Source organism: Euleptes europaea, chromosome 2, assembly GCF_029931775.1.
Source record: "Euleptes europaea isolate rEulEur1 chromosome 2, rEulEur1.hap1, whole genome shotgun sequence".
Taxonomy (NCBI): Eukaryota; Metazoa; Chordata; class Lepidosauria; order Squamata; family Sphaerodactylidae; genus Euleptes; species Euleptes europaea.
In genome coordinates, this window is record NC_079313.1 from 84084105 (window position 1) to 84098602 (window position 14498).

General features: G+C 40.1%; 1 protein-coding gene across 1 annotated transcript; it reads right to left on the reverse strand.

Moving 5' to 3' along the window:
* On the reverse strand, positions 1-14206 carry APOBEC2 (apolipoprotein B mRNA editing enzyme catalytic subunit 2). The gene is made up of 3 exons (XM_056845371.1): positions 14011-14206; positions 1017-1564; positions 1-167 (listed from the first exon to the last, which is right to left on the reverse strand). The coding sequence occupies exons 1-2, from the start codon at positions 14163-14165 to the stop codon at positions 1024-1026; spliced, it is 696 nt and encodes a 231-aa protein (XP_056701349.1). The 5' UTR covers positions 14166-14206; the 3' UTR covers positions 1-167; positions 1017-1023.
* Positions 14207-14498: the final 292 nt, after the last annotated feature.

Consider the following 14498-nt stretch of genomic DNA (forward strand, 5'->3'; position numbering starts at 1 on the left):
TTCAGCAGGGTAAGTGTATTTTTAGTCAGCACGACATGTTAAATAGAGATGTGCGGTAGTGTTTTCTGTTTGAGAGTGGGTCTGGAGGACTGAAGGGAGAGTCCCAGATGTCAGAGTATATCATGGTTGTCTCTCCATAGGACTGGCAGATCTTGTACAAGCAGGCCCTGGAGAGTGAAATAGAGACTTGAGTTATTCTTTTAAAATGTTCTGGTGGTTTACTATTCAAATAAGCTATGCATCTTGCAAAATGGATTATATACACTACAGCTCTTTCCTCTAATGGGGAGGGGGTTAGTTGCTTTTCTTTCCCTTCACTCCCTCCAGGTACCTAAAATAAATTCCATTTGACACATTTTATGTAACTACAGAAAATTCCTTTCAGTCTTGTCTTACAGCGGCACCTCTAGGCATGCTTAGTGGCAGTGGGCATGAGAGCTGGTATTAGACTAGAATACATTTTATTTTACACTGCTGGATTCTCCGTTGAATGGTACTATGTTCCTCTGTAACGTTAAAATGTTAAAAGCAAATGCTATTTGGTTGCCTGCTTTAAATGGATGAAATGAACATCACTGAATTTGCACTGCAGGAAGAGCACTACCATTTGAAATCTGCATCTAAATTTAAGCCTGCTACATAACATATTGAAATGGCCAGTTTAAGTAGAGCAGAAGACACAGCCAGGTGTTGCATATGTTGGTGCAGCTTAGGAAAACTGCTTCTAAGTAGGTCAAACCATGTGGATTGGTCTTCCTTGTTGGAGGAGCTAAGTGGGGTCTGTTGTGTGGAAAGGGCTTTCTGCGGCAGCTGTATCTCCCATGTAACTTACAAAGCAGGACTAAATCTGCCTGTTCTGAAACTAGGAAGGAAAGTATTATAAATGTAGCCACTAGCCTGACCAACCTGTGCTTTGTCTTACATTTCGGTCTACTCAGTTTTCATTTGTCAGATTAGATTATGAGAAACTATGCCATAAAGAGTAGAAATACATTTCTTAAAAGTCATGTACTTACTTGAACCTCACTGCAAAATTTCAGCAAGCTTTTCTTCATAAAACTGAAAGTTCTCTTGAATGTCCTCCCAGGGCACAAATGCCTTTCCCTCCTCACCCTCCTCCTGCTCAACAAAATTCTTCCAGACGTACTCAAAGTCTTGAGGCTTCATGATATTCATTTTGCAGCCTGCTGCCTTCATTTTTTTCAGGGCACCCTGGATCTCAGGCTCCTCCCACATGAAGAGACGGCCGACCAGGATGGAGAGGCGCAGGTTCTTATTTTTCTGCAGTGCCTTAGTTATCCGATCAGCACAGGCCATGCAAGGGCTAGAAGAGACGTACCAGGTGACATTGTAGCGCAGACCAGACTCACATTTGGGCAGGATGTTATTGAAGAAGGCGTCTTCTGCATGGGCTGCTGCATGTTCGTCTTCCAGGTAACCCTGGAAAGTCTTCGACTCCTTGCCTTGAATTTCTATGATGTAACACAGGAAGGTCTTGTTCCTTCCTGAACTGTATTCTACGTTCTTGAATTGGAATTTGAAAAAGAAGGCTGGTAGCCGTTCTCTGTATAGAATAGTAAAAGTAAGCTTTCAGGTTTGCTGTTCAGTTTATACAGTTGTTAACTAGCAGTTAAACAGTCCTTATATCTTATAATAGTAGTGTCTTCAAGGAATAATTTTAATGACAGTTATATGTTTTAAGATAATTCAATAACAGCTGCACTGCAGTGGAGAACAAATTGATCAAAGCTTGATCGTGCCATCCTAAGCAGCATTACGTCCTTCTAAACCCATTGACTTCAATGGCCTTCAAAGCCCATTGACTTCAAGGATGTAAATTGGCTTAGGATGATACTAAATTTTCCTAATGTGTGTAGTTCTGTGTGTAAAGTCCACTTTTATCATTTCAGGTAAATTGGAGGGTAGGAATTGGTGGGAAAGTTTTTGCATAATGGCAGGAGCTTATTCAAGGCAAAAGTAGTGTCATGAAGAGCACGAGGAAATGAGTTGCAACTTGTTACTGCTGTTACCAGCTTTGCCTTCAATCTCCTCAGGTAGGTGGGATCTGCACTTGCTGGTTTTTATGCAATCTCTTGCTGATTATTCAGAAGGAATCTACCTCCTACATTCTGCCATGCTTTGTGCTCTACTTCCGTATTTTCTTCTACGACTTCATTAAACAGTTACAAGGCTTGTGCACCATTTTAAAGTTTGCCTGTCTTAGATTGCACCTGTTTGCACATTTGCTTTGACACCCAATTAATTTTATCTGTTAGCAGAAACTAAAAACTTTGGTATGTCATGGTCCAGATGTTTTCTTCTGTCTCTCCCCTCCCCCCCCCCCAGCCTGGTATATTATATCAGCTTTACTGGGGTAGATATGCATGAACAGACAAACTGTACATACTCAATTTGTTTTTAAATCTCAAGAAGTTTTTATAGGAGGAAGCTTACTATATGGGAAAACCGTAGAGGAAATAATGAAAACATGCTGAGTATTGAGTCAGTTGCAAGTAAGCAATTTTATTCTACATGCCTAAGGAAAATGAGCACTTTCATGTCACAAAGACATTCTAAGTTAGGGTCCCAATGGGTGCCGTGGGGCCAGCCACTATTTCCCTTGGCACTCTCTGAGCTTTTTAGAAACGGGCTGGGGTCATTGTAAGGCAGGGCTTGTTATTAGCTACCCTCATTCAAATGAATGGACTTTTGACGGCAGTAATTGTAGCTTTTAAAAAACAGCTCCCCCTCCCCTAAGGTAACGTAAATGTTACTAAACAGAATGACAGAGTCAAGACAGTTCTGGTCTTGATAGATCGATGGATAGACCAACAGTCTTACTCAGCATCAGGCTGCTTCATATGTTCATTGTGGGATAAAATGAGGCAAAGAAGGGGCAGAGTGATAAGTTTGTGACCTGGCCTGGGTTGTTGCATGAAGGGAGATGAGTGTTCAGGAGTAGAAGCCTACCCTCTCCTTCTGCAAGCTTGCTGTCTTCCCAGTGGCTGAACCATGTGTCCAAGTACAGATAATACTAAGCTTGGCTGATCAGTGGCTTGACTCTGAATAAGGCTGCTTCATTTGTTCAGTATGGTTGCTCTATGATTCTTTTGCAAAGCAAAGAGGGATGCATTGTATTTGCCTCTGGCTCCTGTGACAGCCATTTTGGGTTTGTCTCTGCCTCCTGCTGCAGCCATTTTCATGTGGCGCTTACGACCCCCTAAAAAATTCCAGAGGTGACTGTAGGCTCAAAATGGTTGAAGACCTCGGTTTTAAGCTGTATGTCTACACAGGGGCAGCAACATATATGTATTTAGTTTTTTCCCCCTCTTCATAGAATAGAGTTGATCTCCTGTGTAGTTCTTCCGATCTGATCTACAGTTAGTCTCTAGCCCTTTTTGTTATGGAATAATTTTTGGCCACTACTTCCCCTTAATTCTCCTTTTATAACTTTACAACAAAAGTGCTAGACTTACTTTTTTCGTGAAAGCTGGGAAATAGTGCATAGTTGCAATACATGGTTATAATGTCATCTTTATTTTCTGAGGGATTGTTGTCATCAGCAACATCAGTTGTCATCAGCTTAGCCATCATCCCTTTAGCTGGCATCTCCCTTCTCTGGTTGATTCAGAACACCTGCTAACTTGACCCCTCTGATCGGTTTTGCTCTCACAACTGCAGACCTGAACATAAAAGCTGATTTCATTTGGTTCAGTATATAGAGACAGCCTGCTGTGTGGTAAGGTATTTTGGCAGTCTCAAGCATTTTGAGTGCTGTGAAGGATGGTAGAGTGGGAGGTAAAGAGATCTGATCCATGGGGCCACGATTCATTGGGAGGTCCTCTTGCTGTGTAAGCTCAGTAGAAATGAAGGGAGCTATACAAGAGCACAGTAATTTATTAATGTTCCATTTGTTTCATTGAGAGCTGCACAGGAGATCAAACTTGTGGACTGTGGTCATGCTAATTTGCGGGAGGAGTCCCAGTTGGACTTGCTCTCTCAGCCACGAGAATGTTTTGGTGCATTCCTTTTTGTATATAAATAATTCCCCTTATATAAAGTAAGAGATCGGAAGAAGCTAAAGTTTCCCTTCTCTTAGCAGACTCCTCTCGGGAGATAACCATTCAGGTAGCCAAATTTTGCCTCCTGTCTAGTGGGATTCGTAAACGGCTAACTGGAAACCTTTCCCCATAGAAGATCTTTTTTTTCCTCCTCGTCTTCAAATCATCCCTCCCAGAATCATCAACTTTTATTATTTTATTTAATTGTTTTAACCTAACTTTGATTTTTATTCAGAGCTGATAGTGTATCGAAATAAAACTTGATTGATTGATATAAAGTAAGATTGGAGTTGGACAGAATGTGAGGCTTCTTAATTAGTTCATCAATCAGTATAAATTTTGCCTCTTTTTAAAAATAAGGTCTGTGGTTGGCTTTCCAAGTATAGTTGACTTTTATGTTCAGCATTGGTTTTACATGAAACTTAATCTCAATAAGATTAAGGCATCTCCAACCTTTGCCATCTAGCTCCATTAATATCCATGGGGCTGTAGCATTTGGTTGTGCTATCATGTCAACTGAAAGCAGTATATGAGCCAGTCATAGGATGGGTCTTTGTCAGTGTCTGCAGGTCCATTTTGTAACACCTTAGGCTTTCCTTCACATACTACTTGCCAGGTGAGTGGTCCTCATCACATCTTTGTCTACTTGACTCTTCAGATGATTATTCACAAGGCCTGAAGAGGTTCATGTTGTAAAAAAACCCAAAAAATTAAAAGGGCCCTTCAGCACGTTAAAGACTAATTAAGTTCTATTTCAGCACTTAGTCTTTAAGGTGCTTCAAGACTCCTGTTTATTTTTGCTGCAACAGACTAACATGGCGACTCCTCTGAAGTTGTAAAAAGTAGTTGGTCTTTAAGGTGCCATAGCTTGCTTTGTTGTCTTTACAGCAGCAAACTAACATTGCAGCTTTTCTGGAATCTTTCAGAAATTCCACTTTACCATTAAATTTGATTTTCAAATGACTTCAGTATATACCAAGGCATTTAGAATAAAAGAACTCTAGGGTTTTGTGGCTGCTTTGACTCATTCAAAAACTTTGCTGATTGTGGATACCAGTGAAGCTAGTGTGCAGTGTATAAGTGGCACAACCATCTATTTTTTATGTTCTGCTTAGATAAATATTGTGTGTGTGCCAATGTATGGGTGGATTCTACATTTCTGTGTTGGTCTCTCTGACCTTAGAAATTGTACCAGATGGCTCCTGTACCCTGCTGTTCTGAAATACTTAGTTATTCATCATTGAAAGGTACAACTGTGCACATCTCTGACACACGTGGCTTTCAAGCTATCTTGTATGTCTTTGAATTCTCTTCCTAACAATGTATTGTTCATTTCTCCGAAGACTTCACAGGCAAACTGATACTTCCAGTTTTCTGTGTGATCAACTCTTCTAACTTCTCAGTGTACAGTCCAGTTTATAAGGGAGGATTGAAACTAAATATGAATGTGTGTTGGGAAATAGATGATGCAGTCAAATGGTCTATGACGATAGATTGGCCTAAAAGGGACTGGAGTCAGGGTGTGTGACAAAATAATGTTAATGTTACTCAATAAATGTTAAATTTTTAGGACAACGTGTCTGTGAAGCTTCTTTCTTTTAGTTTGGAAGGCTTGCGGGGATGGCACCAACTTTACCTCCAGGAGGCGGGAGTTCCACAGACTAAATAGAAGTTGGAGGCTGGTGGGCATAGACCCTTTCTCACAAGTTCACAGATAACAATATTCCTCCTTCATAATTTGATGGAAGTGGCATGTTTGCCCATAATACCAGACTTAGGTTTTTATGTTTCTTGATAAAGTGAATTCAGGGATGGGGAGAAGGGATTTTTAGGAGAGAATCAGCAAATACGAATGTGTATTCCTACTGCTAACCCCTTTGCCTGTTTCTTCCAAATGATTTGTAAGACTGAAAATATGTGGGAAGGGGTTGCAGAGGGGAAAGTGGCAGTAAACACTTCCCCTTTCTGCCTGCCAGTCCTCTTCTGTAAATGCCCTCCCACGCACATTCACTTTATATAGAAGTAATGATAGGTTTGGCAGTTTCTTGGCATATTTATGTTTGCTGGGGTAACGTGTAGTGAAATAATGCATGCTGAGTATACCCATAAATGGTTTACTCAGACTTATCTTTGTAGTTGCCATTTAGATTGTGTGGCATTGATCATGGATAAGTAATGTGGCTTTAGTCTTCTGCCATTTGCCCCCCTCCCCCAATAAAATATTGACAGCAGAGCACTTTTCACAGCACATTTACACAGAAGGAGATTGTAGATGCAGGAATGCCTCCTGAAATGAACCTGTTTAGAACACTAAACTCTCAACACTGCCTGATGGCCACTTGTTCCAAGCATGATAAGCAGTTGGCATTGCAACTCAGCTTTTCAATACGGGATATGCAGAAATTCAAAGTAACCTGTCTGTGTCAGTTTTCTGTCTGTACTATGAATTTCTTTCCCTGTGAATAATTCCTGGGAGCTGCTGGAAGGGTTTTTTCCCTTCTTGGCTGCAATTTGTTTATGCAAGAGCTGTAAAACCATACTGTTTTTAGGATGTTCACATTACCTGATGCTTATGATCATTCTCTATTCTGTGGACGTAGACTAGCAAGGGTCTACACCTCAGGCTTCTAAGAATGAAATATATTTTAATAGCTCAAAACATAGGCAGTTTCCCTATTGACTTCTCCATTAACTTGATTGACATTAGGATTGGAACCATAATGCCACTTATATCAGCGGTCTGCAATCACGATTTGAAAAAGGATATATGCTTAAGGATATATGCTCTAGGGAAATGATCCCCTGGGAGAGCTCATCTTATCTAACACACTACATGGATCTTGTGGCATTTTATAGATTTCTTCAGATGCAAATGCCAAACGTTAAAAGCAAAAATTAATGCATGAGATAACTCCTTAAGTAAATTTCACAAGTTTGTGTAAAAGTAACATCAGTTATAGCACATTATGATCCATTATGGGACTTGGAACTTAACACATACAACACTAATAGGAAATTGAGTCAAGTCGCTTCCAACTCATGGCAGTCCTATGAATCAGTGTCTTCCAAAACGTCCTATCGTTAACAGCCTATTAGTGTTAGTCCCTACTTAAAGTATATTTTAAAAATCAGTCTGAACTATTGATGTGAAATACTGTCGAAGGTTTTCACGATCAGAGTTCATTGGTTCTTGTAGGTTATCTGGGCTGTGTGACCGTGGTCTTGGTACCGTATTTTCTTTCCTGACGTTTCGCCCGCAGCTGTGGCAGGCATCTTCAGAGGAGTAACACTGAAGGACAGTGTCTCTCGGCACAGAATTTATAAACCCCTCATATGGAAACAGTCCCTACTTAAAGCATATTTGCTACCCATCCACTTTTTAGATTATTATTATTTTAGATTATTTGGAGAGACACTGTCCTTCAGTGTTACTCCTCTGAAGATGCCTGCCTCAGCTGCGGGCGAAACGTCAGGAAAGAAAATACCAAGACCATGGTCACACAGCCCGGATAACCTACAAGAACTATTGATGTGAAAATTAGATACAGTTGTTGTCAACTAAATGTGTGTGAATTTTTTCAGAGCTTACAAATAATCTAAAAAATGGATGGGCAGCAAATATGCTTTAAGTAGGGACTGTTTCCATATGAGGGCTTTATAAATTATGTGCCGAAAAAATCAGACAGTAGGAATTCAGGTGTATATTTAAAGTGGTGGTAATATGTATTGCTTTCCTAAATACTCAAAGTATTCCCTTACAAGGTATAACCCTTACAAAAGACCTGCTAAGTGGCCCAGTGGTATCATCTCCTGAGAGGCTGAGAGCTAGAGGCTTTCTATCTATCGCATGCCATAGTAGAAGCACTTGCAGTGCTGAGATTTGAACCTTTCCAGTTCACCGGTCCTGCTATGCTATACCAGCACTTTGTTCTAGAGCAGTGGTTCCCAGAGTGGGCAGTACCACCCCCTGGGGGGCAGTGGGATTACTTGGGAGGGGCACTAAGAGATAAGAGAGCAGCAGGGGGACACTAGAGGTGGGCCCTTTCGAGTGTGTTGTTCACTAATTTACAATAGATCAAGCTATGGCACCATGCTGGCAAATTAGGTGGAAACTCAGATTTTTTTTTCCAGACATTGAAGAGCTGGTACCACTGGATCAGGCTTATCAGTCTGAATACATTTCAACTAAACAGTTTAAATTTGATTTTGAATAGATGCACAATTAATTGTTACAGTTTTGAAATTTTATGGTTATCTTCTTTAGTGAGTCATGCAAACCCTTATTTTGAATAATGCTTTTTATGGGATAGGGGGCGCTGGGGTTGAATTTGTGGAACCAAGTGGGTGGTAGCCCGAAAAGTTTGGGAACCATTGTTCTAGAGGAACAATAGATATGTTAGAGCAATTGGCCTGGCTACCTCTTTCTTAGAGTGAAATATTAGAGTTAAACGTTTTCTGGAGCGATAGTTTCTGTACATGGGTTGGAATGATAAATTTTTCGTGCTACATTTGGTCTTCTTTTTGGGGAGTAATAGTGTATGTTGGACAGCAGCTTAAAGGGACACCTAAAGCCATAAAAATTATTGAGCACTCTTGGGGGAGCAAATGAGTCTCAGTGGTGCTTTGAGCAGCTGCATAAAGCATGACCATATTTTGTGTGGCTTTTTCTCCCTGGAAAAATGGCTGCTCTTCACGTCTGCTCAATTTTCTTAAATGAGCATCTGTGTTTTATAACCAAAGGTTGGTGTTTGGGCCATTAACCTCATTTGCTGTTGCCTTCTGTTTGTGCAATAATCTTTCCAGTTCATCATGGAGAATATTTGCAGTACATTGGCATCTTTACTCTGAAGGGAAGCCAAAATCTACTGCTTTAATTTTGTTGTTGCAATCTTCTTTCAGCCTTTCATCTGTGATTCCCATACAGAGCATGTTCATGAAGTACAAGGGCTATTGATAGGAAGTATAACCAGCTGACAATTAGATTTAATATGATCCTAGTGAGTAGGCATAGACAAACATAGCATACATACTGTAAAGGGAGTTCAGAAGTACTCTGTGGATTACAAAGTAGGTTCATTTTTTAAAAATTTATAACACTGATAAAAGCAGAACCATTTTCTTCTGTAAACTGACATCTGAAAGTGCTGCAAAGGAAGTTTGGGTTTTAAATATTTGCTGGCTAATATGAAAAAGTGCACTGTGATAAAACATTCTGTTAAATAAAGGACACCTTCCTTTTTGAAGTATTTTTTTTACATTGATAAAGCTGTATAATGGGAGAGTGTTACTCTTTTCGGGCATCTGTTCTCTGCTATACTATCATGCCTGTACATTGCAATGCATTACTGTGTGCCATCAGAGACAGTTTCCCTGAGGTGAGTTGTCAGTCACCCCTTGCACTGAAGATGCAGCATTTGCAAACTCTTCCCCCATGAGGTGCAGCCATTGCATAGTGAATATTACAACCCACATCAGTAGTTGCCATCAACATAGAGCTTAAGTTCACAATCTAAAGGTGCTGGTTTAACAGCACTTCTACACAAATTGGTTTACATAAGAACACAAGAAAAGCCATGCTGGATCAGACCAAGATCCATCAAGTCCAGCAGTCTGTTCACACAGTGGCCAACCAGGTGCCTCTAGGAAGCCCCCAAGCAAGACAACTGCAGCAGCACCATCCTGCCTGTGTTCCACAGCACCTAATATATTTGGCATGCTCCTCTGATCCTGGAGAGAATGGGTATGATCATGAATACTATCCATTTTAACTAGTAGCCTTGAATACCCCTTTCCTCCATGAACATGTCCACTCCCCTCTTAAAGCCTTCCAAATTGGCAGCCATCACCACATCCTGGGTCAAGGAGTTCCACAATTTAACTATGCATTGTGTGAAGAAATACTTCCTTTTATCAGTTTTGGATCTCTGCAGTTTACTAGTACACTGATCAGTTGCCAACCACATGGGAGAAGGGAGAATCTTCATTGCAGCTATGCTAGACCAAAATCACATGTGCATGGTGAAGTGTGGGAAGACAAAATCCAGTACATACAAGCACAAAGAGCTACTTCTGGACAGAAGAAGGTTAAAATGTGAAATAAGCCATTTCAAATATGAACAACTAACTATGGAAAATAGAACATAGTTGTGGCAACTCTGTTTATAAAAATAAAACACTTTGCTACAAAATAAATAAAGTATGTATGAGTCTCTGCAAAATCTGCTGAAGTACTGATTTTGAAAATGTGATTCAGTATTTACAGAGCTACTTCCTCATAAAACTATTCTCAAGGAAGAGAGTATGCTGTTTGGGGGTGTACATCATCACATTATTGAGTTATAAAGCTATTTAAGGAGAAATCATCACAAAACATAACCCTACAATCATACTTGGTTGAAATAAATGTTACCAAGTTCAATGGCTGTTTCTTCTAAGTATGCTGAATATTCTGGCCTGTTGTTTGATACTGCTGTTACCGTGTAAGGGCATAGAAAAGCATCATAACACTTTGCAAGACTGGTGCTGTATGAGTCGATTTTAACTCATCATCTCTGGAGGGGGGAAATAATCTGAATAGATCTGATTGATCATCCACTGTGAAGAAAAATCAAGTCACTTTTGGGAGTGGCTCTTGACTGATGTTTGAGAAATGGTAATAGGCATTCTACTAAGAAGGGAACAGGATTTGCGTTTCTGTTGTTCCACCCTTAGGGCTGTAGTTATTGGTGGGTAATGTAACTTTAATTGCAGAAAATTGCAGTGTAAATTAATGCACCCGCATGTCTCATAGTTGATGTGCATACTTGGAGACAAGTCTTAACTGAAAAAAGGGACATACGGGGTATTAATAATTGTAAAGACCAATCGGATTCCTAGCACAGTTTCCGCAGCTTGCACCTGTTTGGAGCAACATTAAACAAGAAACCCTGGCAAGAGAACGTGAAAGTTTCCTAATCCAAGGATAGCAACTGAAATGCTTGAACTTCATGGGACAATTAGGAAGAAATGTTGCTATGTTTGGTGTTTGTAATCCTCCTAATTAGCTAGATGACTGGCTTCATCAGACTAAAGCTTGAATAAATAGAAAATCTGAACTGGCATTTCTCTTTATGGCTGGAGTCTTGCAGCGCTTCCTTTCTGTGGGTAAAATGTATTTAAAGAGAGAATTGGGGCCAGGGGCGGAGGTTCCTGCTTGCCTTATTACAGATATTTGCAGAGGGATAGCTGTGTTACAGTGGCTTTCTATGCAGATTTATATCCTCCTTATAAGGGTGTAACTCTGCTTAGGTTTGCACTGTTTGTTACAGCAAACAACAGTGCAAAGCCACTGCTATCTGGCAGATTTTATGTACACATATGCGTACGTGTGTGTACGTGCAAGAGAACATTATAAACAGTGAACACAAAATGCTTCAAAATGTGAGGGGCTTGCGCACATTTGTTCTATGCCAAGATCAGATGTATACAAGATAAGCACAGTGACCATTCCAAGTAGTAATGATTGGCAACAATACTGACTTTCTAGCTCTGCTAATTTAAAATCCGTGATGAGAAAGAAAACCTTGGTCTTGATTGAATCCTGAAAAAATACTACTGAATTTAATTAGTGCGACTTCTTGTGCTGAGCAGGAATTAATCTTATCAATGAAAGGCCCATTGGATGGCCTCTAACAAATTATAATTTCTAAGCATCTTTCGTCTCCATTTGAAAGAAGAATGGTAGACACGTGTGTGCAGACTGTGAGGGCTTTGAAGACAAAGTCTGTGCGTTCATTGGTTTTGCTTTTAAATTTCGTGCCCTTTAGTCACATACTGCAGTCATCCTGCTTGGGAGGTTTTCTTGTCACGATCGCTAAATTTAGGCTAGATTATAGCCTTGCCTGTGTTGATTTAGGACTGTATCACTAAACAAGAAATGAAACAAAATATACCACAAGAAAGAGTAGGTGGTCTTTTTTTAACATGTACTTGGCTGTGTTGATCCTGCCATTAGACCAGTTCTGGTGTTCTATCAGTACTCTGTGTGGGATTTGCACAGTCCCTGTAATAGCTAATCTACTTTTAAAAAATATTGTGAGAATAAAATACAGTAAGCCCATGTGTGTCATCCAGGACTCTTTGGGGAAAGCATGGAACAGAATTGTAAAAAAGAACATACTTCAGAATCAGTACTCCTAAAAAAACCCCTGCCTTTTGAAATTACTTTAGTTATAAGAGTGAAAGTTAAAATTCTTAGTTTTACCACTTCTGATTATAGATGTAACACAGTTTTACAATAACCTTGTGTGAACTGATGCTGTTGAAGTAAATCTAATTAAAATTACACTTGTAACTGAAATAGGGCAATCTGATACATCCCATTATTCCAGTCTTAATTGCTTTATGGAGAAATTTTACTTTCAACATTTCCCTAATCCCAGCATCAAGAGATCACTCATCACCCCTTTGCCTTTTTAGCAGTGTACAGTTGTCGAAAAAGCCAAGCAAAAACCTTCCCTTCCATATTCTCATATGCTCAGAATCAGAACTGATCAGGAGTAATTATTAAAGGTAATAAATGAAATGTAAATATGGTGATACAGTATCTATGAAAGACAGTTATGTAGACTCCTAGTTTCAAACAATTTAGCCCACTGTTGAAATGTACAATTAGTATAAACTGCCTTCTAGCTGTTTCTGGTAGCACAAGGAATGAATTTAATTTTTTTTTAAAGCCATTACTCTATCCTGACATGGCTTGAGTCCTTAGAACACAAGATACCTGATAAAAAATGAATAGAACTTCTGATTGCCTTTGTTTTAGATGGCAACAAGATATAGTCTAAGACGCGGTTTCTCAACAAGGGAGGAATTTATCCTGGGGGGAGGGATTTTAGTGTTGGGGGGGGGAATTGAGCCCACTATTCAGCAGATATGCATATTATTTGGAATGCTCCTTTTGAGTTTGGGAAGGGGGGAATTATATTCTGAACAATGGTGAAAGGGGGGAATGGAACAAAAAAGGTTGAGAACCACTGGTCTAAGAATTAGAAGCTAGTTCCATTCATCAGCATTGAATCCGGTTATTTCCTATTCTGTTCCTTCCTTCATGGCTCCAGATGACTTGTCTCATAAATGGAAAATATTGGCTTAAGAATGAAGATAACAATCTATAAACATTTGTCGGCATTCTATTACTGCCTACAAATCATACGATGCATAGCCTTGCATTTATTCAGCTATGATAAATGCTTGTAATGCTTAAAGAGAGCAGATCAGAAGGCTTGTTTTTAATCTTTCCCTTCCTCTGTATCTGACTGAAAGTTGCTGATTGTGTTACATGCATGTCCACTGTTGTGGTCACTGTGCAGTCCCACATGCACAGGCCTGCCACAGTATCCCATGTGCAGTTGATGATTCAAATGAACATCAGTTTACAGGTAAGTGCAATCATTTTTATATACTCTTCTAGTAGTAACCCTTGTCGGGTTTTCAGTTAGAATTATCTCTTCCCACCGTGATTTGTATTTTCCCATGATTTGATTTAGGTCCCCAGATAGGAATTTTAGAAATGCAGCTTTAACTTTTTTTTTTGAGGAGTTGGATTAGATTATAAAATCTTCCAGACCTACTCAGTGGTATTCAGGTAACTTTCTCTCTCTCTCTTTTTTTAATAAGGCTTCTGATGTGGAAAAGTCAAACAAATGCCCAACTTTTTTGCCTGCTCATGTGAAGTCTCACAGCAGGCAGCATCTGAGGACAGGTCAGAGTTTCTCCCTAAGAGGCATTAGAATCGTAAATGATCTCAGAATGAATGCATTTGCTGCTAAACCTTCCCTGCTTAAAAAAATTTATGACTCTCATGCCAGAGTTTTATTATAATTCTCAGAGTAACCTAGCCCTACCTTTAATCCGATAAGCCTTACATGTGAAGGCTATCATGTAATATGAGGTAACATAGATTTCTTACCCTGTTACAATTTCAAATGGTGGCAGCTCCTCCAGCTCTTTGGGCATTTCTGCCTCCTCTGCGTTTTCAGCATTTTCTGCTTTTTCTGCATTTTCTGTGTTTTCAGCCTTTTCGCCATTCTGGGCAGGTTGGGGCTCCTTCTGTTTTTCAGCCATCCTGCAGGAATGGGGCCCAACGATCACTGTAGAGGAAAGGAAACACTGCCTTGGGCTGCAGAAGTGGCAGTGTGACGGGTGAGGCAAAGAGCGGAAAGCTCCAGCCGTAGACGCAGTTGTCAAGAACTATATATGGAACCCTAGCAGCAGCAGAAGCAGCAGGGAAGCGAGCAGGTTAGGATGACCCCAGTGCTCTCGGATGTCGCCTCGCCCTCACTCTCATTCTGGTCCTAGCCTCTGTCTGGCTCCTTTTTATTTTAAATATTAGGTGACGCATTCAGGGTGGGCAGATTAGGTAATGGGTGGAAAATGCTGAATGCAGAAGGGGCCTAT